Source organism: Rhinopithecus bieti, unplaced genomic scaffold (genome assembly GCF_001698545.2).
Source record: "Rhinopithecus bieti isolate Rb0 unplaced genomic scaffold, ASM169854v2 scaffold_1673, whole genome shotgun sequence".
Taxonomy (NCBI): domain Eukaryota; kingdom Metazoa; phylum Chordata; class Mammalia; order Primates; family Cercopithecidae; genus Rhinopithecus; species Rhinopithecus bieti.
Genome location: NW_016804690.1, coordinates 8206049 through 8215072, shown reverse-complemented (window position 1 = coordinate 8215072; position 9024 = coordinate 8206049). Strand labels below are relative to the sequence as shown.

General features: G+C 37.3%; 1 protein-coding gene across 1 annotated transcript in view; it reads right to left on the bottom strand.

Annotated features, from left to right (window-relative positions):
* Positions 1–524: 524 nt before the first annotated feature.
* LOC108528222 (estrogen-related receptor gamma-like) overlaps positions 525–9024 on the bottom strand; it is an 83576-nt gene continuing 75076 nt past the window's right edge. The window contains exons 3-4 of the mRNA XM_017869930.1: positions 1408–1524; positions 525–547 (exon numbers count right to left, since the gene is read on the bottom strand). Of these exons, the coding sequence (XP_017725419.1) occupies positions 525–547; positions 1408–1524 (140 nt within the window). The remainder of the gene's footprint in view (positions 548–1407; positions 1525–9024) is intronic.

Below are 9024 nucleotides of genomic sequence, written 5' to 3'. Positions count from 1 at the left end.
ATTATTTACTTAGTAATGTATCTTGGTCATCTTTTGTAAAACTTTATCATAACATTATACACTTCTTTGTTTATAGCTCTTTCTCAAGGGAAGAGCAAAGTGGAAGACTAGAAGAATTTAAGAGGGTCTTCTTTGTTCCTATTTGATAAGTAAAAGTCAGAGAAATACTATGTGAATTCCATATATCCAAACATTATCTGATCCACTCATCTTCCTGTAATATTGTTCACAGTAAACATCTTGAAAGAAGAACAAATCAGGAAAATTATGACACCACGTGATGGCACTCACTCATTTACACTCTGATTCACTGTTGGTGAATTAATACGTGAGCCTATTTGGATTTAAAAGTTAAAAAATAGGGGATCTCCAGTAAGAACAAAATATAATAATAGGACAAGCCCCAGAAACAAAGCATAGTTCTATGATGCAACAGAAGTTATACATTTAAATATTGAATGAATCTAATTTTCTGTCAAACATTAATTACCAACATTTCATTGTGTTACTTTATAAAACTGTGCTCATTTCAAACCTGGTGAATTTTCTGAAGAAAAGGAAACAGAAAGTTCTAAATGCAGCATGTAAAATGCACATTTACAAACACACACACAAGTACAGCAATGCGTAAAAGAACAAAACTGAATCACAGGGCTCACAAAGTAAAGAAGACATTTTATCCATCTCCAAGCTAACATGTCAGTTTCACTAGAAATGCTGAAATATACAAATATTTCAGGACCTTTGACATGTGTGGAATAGTTGAGTGGCATCTAGAATCAATGGGCTCAGTTCCTGGCTCCACCAATTATAAACTGTGTGAGCTTAAGCAATTTGTTTAGCACAGAATACATGTCACTGTTACCATTTTATGTTTGTTGTTGTTATCCCCAACTGAAAGCAAATAGAAAATAATTTTAATATCATATTTCAAGCCATTTGTAATAGAAAATAAACTCTAAAAGATAAGGTTGGGAAAGAATAAAGAGTGCTTTAAACCCAAGATTAATTAAAAAACAAAACAAAACAAAAAACAAACAAAAAAAAACCACTCTCTGCAAACCCAGTAATGAGAAGAAAACCAAAATTCAATGGCAGTAGTAGCCTCTTGGTTTGTCTTCATCCCTTGCTTTCTGCAAACTGTAAAGAAGAAAAAAGCACTACGGTCAAGCATACCTGGTGTGTTTGGCTGTACATCAGCTTCTCCTACCTTGTCCCTTCCTGTCAATGTCAAGTGGTTAGCCATAAGTTATCAGAAAGTCCAGGTATAAAGGAGTATTCTGCCATCAGAGTCAGGGTACTTACTGTTACTTCATCTTTTCTGGTTTCTCTAAAATTGGTGGAATTTTTTGCCTCCCATCCCCACACCAAAATCGAAAGCTCAGGGGCACTAGCAAAGAGCCTTACCTTCTTTCAGCATGCCCACTTTTAAACACTTCATGAAGCGGCAAGCCTGGCAGGATTTACGTCTGCGCTTTGTGATTTCACATTCATTCGTGGCAGGGCAGCTGTATTCTATGTTGCCTACAACACAAGTTTGAAGAAAAGTTGTCAGATTTGCAAGATCCAGAAAACATTAGCATCCCAAAGGCAATGTCAACTCTATTATTCTTACTCCCCCACCCCAAAAAATGTCACATGAGACTCAACAGAAATGTTACAAATAGCAAGCTAGATGCTCTGCTATAATCACAAAAGATACATGGGGCAAGAAGAACACACATGGCGAAATGCTTCAAAAGATGAACTTTAAAATTAGCCTTCAAAATATTATGCTGAGTCCACCCATGCAAAGGAAGAGTCTTCCAGAATCTTGTGATCCAAAAGAAATTTCAAAATAGATTATGTTCATGAAAACACAAATTTCAAAACCAGATTCTTGGATTGCCAATCCTGGATTTATTCTGTTTCCTAATACTTTGGTGCATCAGTCTTCTTGTCTTTCTGACATTGAACAATATAAACTTCACTGTGGAAAATGGTATGTAAACAAATCTGGGATGTTATAGTAAGCTCCTAGAGGGTAGGGACAGAAATTACATAGTTGTTGCTTTAGCACTTACCAGAGCCTTACAACACAATTCTGTGCTTGGTAAATGCTTACTGACGATGGTGATGATAATGAAGATGATGGTCATCATCATTATCATCATCATCATCATCATCATCATGTGTGTTACATAATTTGCATAATTAATTCCAAACACTGAAGTTCCCTGATGTTAGACCAAAGAATAAACTGCTATGAAATTATTTATTTTTAATATTAGACTTTGTATCACTTATGGTAGTACCTGCATATTTAAAATGGTAACTAAGAAATCAGAAGAAGATCCAAACTAAAATTTTTTTTTTCAATTAGTACAATGGCAGTGTGTGGGATGTGCTCTGGGGCTGCCTACAGCTTTGTAAAGAAGCTGCCTTTAAAATAAAGCTTTTCTCCCCCATCAGCTCTGTCACATAGTGCTTGAAGGTCTTTCGTTACTTCCTAACCCTTTCCCCTTGTGATTAAGTGCATTAGTATCTTAATGAAAATGCATTCTGTTTATTGCCCTCTTGGGAAGGGGGAGGTCATCACACCAAATGCATAAATTGTCATCAGAGACGGTCCGAGCATAATTGCAATTTTGCTGCTCCATGTTTGCAATACTCAGGGTCCATCCAAGTCCTCTGAAACATGCGCAGATTCTAGTAATTAGCATAGAGTCTGCCTGGGACCACAGCATTGATGAAATATTTCAGAGTTAATCACACTTTGTAAACACTGATTTATATTGACTACCTTTCTTCAGACTGATGTCTCCTCATTAAATATCACATTAGTGGATTGCAGGGTAGTACAAAGACTCAACTACTCAGCAACTGCTAATTCAACAGGAAGTAATACCTAACCACTTATAACTACTGAAAACTGGTTAAGTATGCATGACTTGAAAGAAACACGTTATAATTTGAGATAGCCTATCAAAATTGCCTAAATTAGCATTCTAATTCAGGGCATTTATAATAATAAAAGCAACTACTTTTTAACAGGAGGTTAAATAATAAGAGTAATATTAATTGCATCAATAGAAATATATACCATCACCTTCCTTGGAGATATTACTGATGCTATACTCTTAGAAAACCAAGGATAAGTCAAAGAAACCAGAGTGGCTGGGTCACAGTTAAGAATAAAAGAATTTATAATCTGAACTTTAGATGAAACATTCTTCACTGCAGAGTTTCTTTAACCATTTCTGAATATTTATTTTGCATCAAAAGAGTTTTGCTAGTAATTTTCTAAGGGTTAATTAGTATTCCACTACTAGATCCTTCCAATCTGTACGGCTCCCCTATACTTAAAAGAAACAGGTCTTTGCTGTCTTAGGAAGGACTGAACAGTGACTGGTTAAAAGGATCAGAAAGAAAGAAGAAAAAAAAAAGTTTGCCAAACAGCATTCTTTTCCTTTTTTCTGCCTGAAAAGTCAGTATGAAGTAACACTTTCATCACTTCCCTTATCAAGGCATGAGTGCTAGTCCTACCCACCTTTAACCCAGTGCTAAAAACTTCTACCAGGATGATCCACTGCCACAAACATAATCATCATTCTTTTCAAACCTGTTCCACTTCCTCTTTGAAAACTGTATCCCCATCCTTCATATCAACAAACTTCTGACAAGAATGCACATCAGGCATGTGTGAGCTCACACCTGGACTATGGCAGTTATCCTCTCCCTGGGCTTTTTGCCTCCGTCCTGACCCACTCTAATCCACGCAGCATACCGCTGTCATCTTCCTCTCCCCAGTACTGCTTTGATCACGTCATTACGCTGATTTTAAAAAATGAATAGAACTATTTGCCTTTCTGGATGAAATATAAACTGTAAGGCTTACAAACAGGGTCTTCTCCCAGGCTTTCATTTACTTTTCCAGCAATATTGCTATTGTTACCTGACATGAACTTTTTGAGGCAGCCAATTTGATTTATTCATTTTTTGCTAAGTGTCCTTCAAACTTTCCTCTGAGAATTATCTATCTTTGCCACTTTTTCTAGTTAAAATATTTCCAAGGCTCCTTGTTCAAGTCCAACTCCATTCCAATCTTTCATGAAAACTTCTCTGACTATCCCAGAATATGATTTCTTGGTTTTCATATCTTTTCAGGTACTCTCATCATATCCAGACAGACCATATTTTATTATACCTTTCACACACACATTACCCATTGGATGGTAAGACACTAGAGGACAATGGACATTTTTTATGGAGTATAAAAACCATCCAAGCTGGGCGCAGTGGCTCATGCCTGTAATTCCAACACTTTGGGAGAACAGGTGTGGTGGTGCATGCCTATAATCCCAGCTACGTGGGAGGCTGAGGCAGGTGAATCGCTTGAACCCCGGAGACAGAGGTTGCAGTAAGCCATTGCACTCCAGCCTGGGCAACAAGAGCGAAACTCTGTCTCAAAAAAAAAAAAAAAAAAAGTCTAGTTAATTTTCAAAATTGTGAAGAGTCGCTTTGACAAAAAATGGAAAAAAGTATAGCAAAAGGGGAAAATTATGCCAAAATATTACAAAAGCTTCTGAGGAGTGAAGTGTCAATAAAAGAGGGAATCATAAAGGAAATTATATTATATGGGAAATAAAAATCCATACTGATATGAATAGGATAAAAATAAAAGAAAAATAAAATAATACACATAGATGGTGCTAAATGAGTTATATAATTTTTATCTTACTATATAATTCTTATTGGTATTGACAAAATGAGTGCTCTCAGAATTGGAGCTACATTGGAGAACATATTTAGGATTGATTCAATAATAGTAGCTAAATCTATGAATGACTCATCTAGGAATAATTATGTAAAGATTTTAAATCTCTTCAAAAGGCAGAAGGGAATCTGTCAAATAACGATATGAGAGTTTTAGATCACATTTAAAGGACTCTGTTCTCCTTTTTATCCATTACATTCTATAATTCTTCAATGATAAGGAGAAATGTAAAAGCAGGGGAGGTTTTCCTAGTGTGTTAGAATGAAGTCTTGAAGTAGGACCTCTGCGTTATTCCTTGTTGAATCCTCAGTGCTAATCGATGAGCCAGGAGTTTTGTATTACGGCTGGTTTGGGATAGAGAGAGAGGTGGTTCCTGACATTAAGGAGTCTACCAAGAGGAGACAAGACGTATAAACAAACAATGCAGTTTTGTGGGTGGTGTCATGGTTCAGGACGCAGTACTGGCATACTGGTAAGTACATACATTCCCACAAACACAGGGATTATGCTTGGGAAGATCAGCAAATTCTTCACTAGGAGCAAATGCTTGAACTACACCGTGAAAAGTAAAGAAATGACTACGTTGGGGTGAAGGAGGTAAAGGACTCTTCCCAGAGCGACAGCAAATACAACATATGTGTAAAAATTTCACCATGAATGGATGGAAAACATAGTGGTCCTACTGTCTTCACAAATGATATATTTTCAGCCGAAGTGTATAGAAATTGTTTCTGATTAGCTGGGTCTCTTTCACAAATATTTTTTTCAATAAAGTTGCCTTGACACATATGGATAACCTTGATTTCACTAAGTGACTCTGGTTTATATCTTGAAAAACAAGTCAACATCATTGTAAATAACTTATTTGCTGGAGGAAAACCTCTCTAATTTCCAAGCCCTCCCATTGAGTTACTCAGTTCATTGTTGTTGGCTATGATCACCCACCTAACAAAGTCTTTGATCCATGTTAGAGTCTACAGAAATTGTGCCCTTGAAAACCTTCCCTGGTGCTTTTCTATTCAATAAAGAAAGGATTTTATCCTAAAATGTGCTGCCCCAAGCACCTGGGTAACGATGTTACATCTATTTTGGTAATGGTTTAAAGACATTACTCCCAGTAGACCATATGATCTCTACGGGGCACTTGTTTTCCTTCCATTCTCTAAAAGTGGAAACTAGACAAAAATATTTCCAGTAGCAACTATGGGCACCTGGAATATGAACACTGGATATTCACTCAGGAGGATGCAGAAGTTATTGTTCACAGCATAGGATTTTCATTTCGGACACGGGTTTCTTGGATTATAGCTTGCTATTTTCTGGGACACATTTGTTAGATGGCACCAGGGACTGAATTGGGCAGCTACTGATGACACGACTGGAATTTGCCCAGTTTTGTCAATAGCTAAGGAAGTGTGCTCTGCTGCAGAGGGAACCAAATCAACATGGAAGCTCTGGATTTTTAAACCAGGCTGACAAGAATGATAGAGCAATTTATAATATCTCCTGGGGGCTTTTCAGAAAGTCCCGGGCTCTGATTACTTATTTCAGAGTCTTTTGTACAATTAGTTTGCAGGCAATATAATTTTCTCACTTACTGCTTAATAGAATCTTGCAGCTAGCTGGTGGAGAGAATAACAGGGTGTATGTAAAACTCCAGCCTGGAGTGCCAGTGGATAATTTGTATATTCCTTTCAGTCACTTAATGGACTTTTACAGTTTGGCAGTGAAAGGGCTGAATGATGTAAATTAGCATGGCATCTCAAAATAAAAATATATGTCAAATCTTTATTCCTGAATCACATCACTCCCACATGGTAATGATACATTTGGATTTATGTAGTTCCTAAGACATGTCCTCTTTTTCATACATAGACATCACAATTGTAAAGCCGATTGGAGAGCATCTGTATATTTCTCGCAATTGTTTTAATTTTATTAACAGAACCAAATAGCTTGCAATGACCCACAGGGCACTCCAAGTGGGATTTATTCAATTGTTTTCAACATTAAGTGATTTAAAATAACGGAATTTGCCTCAGTACACAATTACAGAGCACTGAAATCTTGCAGGCAATAATCTGTAGTATTTTTGTTTTAAATGCCCTAAAACATAAACAAGAAAGAAAGAAAGAAAACTCTGTTTTATTATATAGTAGCAAAGGTTTTCCATTTTACAGTGATCCAACTTTCCTTTTTTTCTTTGTTTTCTTTCTTGTTTTCAATGCTTTGTTTCTAGCTATTCTGTGCTCATTTCCACCTGAAAAAAAAAATACTATCTATAGCTGAGATTCATAATATGGAATAGTAATTTATTCTATATACATAACTTTTTAAAAGCCATAATTACATCAATGAACACGTAAGTTAAGGGAGTTATATGTTTTTCAAAGAATGCATCAACAGTTCGACTTCAAATAAGTTATGTAGGAATACTACATCTGTTCTCAAGGGATTCCATCAATGCTTTTTGGTGCTTCCTTTAGAACTGCCACCAGAGCCACTTTACAAGGTATAAACAGGGATTGGGAGGCACTATATTATATCTCATTTTCACCCAAACGTATTGCCCTTTGCATTTTGACATGAAGCCAGATGATTTTTGTTCATTACTAAATTTTAAGTCTACCCTTAAAGGTCAATGATTTGCCATCACTGAAGCTATTGTGAGACTCTGTTTCAGGCTCTAAAAGAGAATTTCCAAAAATACTACAAGAAATGGGTAGTATCATCCTACTAATGGGACCCCAGACCACCTGTCAGGTGAGGTTGTGGCATACTGAAGCGGGAGGAGAGGAGCATCACAGCAGGTAATAGTTAGAGCTGACTCTTATCAAAGCAATTTCATACAGAGGAGTGTGCCCAAGTCTCATGCTCTTTGCCTCTGAACTGTCTCTCTACCCCATAAAAAATGAGGTGGGGGACAGGAGGGTATAGACAAGATCTTTTGCTAGTTGGTTCTTTAGCATTCTATAGGATTCAATTCTGACAATCATAAATGTAGTATATAAGAGGCATACAGCATAGCGGCACAAATTGCTGCATTTTCAAGGTGAAACTCAAGCCTCACTCCCAAATAGGAATGGACGATGCTTTGCCCTTAAGGGAAAAAGACTGGAAGAATATTCACAAGCAGGCAATGTCTAGTGACTAGAGATCACACACTCTGGTTTCATCCTACAGTGTCCTGTGTTTGGGAGAGTCACCAAGGCTACAGTCTGTGCCAGTTCTGGCCACTCCCTGTGCAAAATTTCTAATGATAAGATTCTATTCCTCCACTGTATTGAATGAAAAATGCTTAGCATTTAAAAATGCTAAAATATGAGGACAAATTACTTAGCCTTGATTTTTTTCCAGTTTAAAAAAAAAATACATCTTCCCTCAGGTTCCCCTAAATTTGTAAATATGGGCATTCTTTTATCACTTTAATTCTACAGCCATCAACTAAACAGTAGACAATGTGCATGTTCATTTTAGGACAATTTTATTATTACACTTTAAGTCGTAGGGTACATGTGCACAATGTGCAGGTTTGTTACATATGTAGACATGTGCCATGTTGGTGTGCTGCACCCATTAACTCATCATTTACATTAGGTATATCTTCTAATGCTATCCCTTCCCCTTCTCCCTACCCCATGACAGGCCCCGGTGTGTGATGTTCTCCTTCCTGTGTCCAAGTGTTCTCATCATTCAATTCCCACCTATGAGTGAGAACACGTGGTGTTTGGTTTTTAGGACAAAATTTTTGTATGTCCGTCTTTAGTATGTTACTTTGCGTATAGTTAAGAAAAATGTCTGAGGAGGAATGTGTGACAGGAGGGGAGGAGAAAAGAAAGAAAGATCAGGAGCTGTGGCTCACTCCTGTAATCCCAGCACTTTGGAAGGCCAAGGCAGGTGGATCACCTGAGGTCAGGAGTTCAAAACCAGCCTGGCCAACATGGCGAAACTCCATCTCTACTAAAAATACAGAAAAGAAAAAAAAAAAAAGCCAAGTATGGTGGTGCACGCCTGTAATTCCAGCTACTCAGGAGGCTGGGGCAGGATAATCACTTGAACCCAGAAGGTGGAGGTTGGAGTGAGCTGAAATCATGCCAGTGCACTCCAGCCTGGGTGACAGAGCAAGACTCCATCTCAAGAAGAGAAAAGAAAAGAAAAAAAAAAGAAAAGAGAAGAAGGGAAGGGAAGGGAAAAGAAGAGAAGAGAAGAGAAGAGAAGAGAAGAGAAGAGAAGAGAAGAGAAGAGAAGAGAAGAGAAGAGAAGAGGGG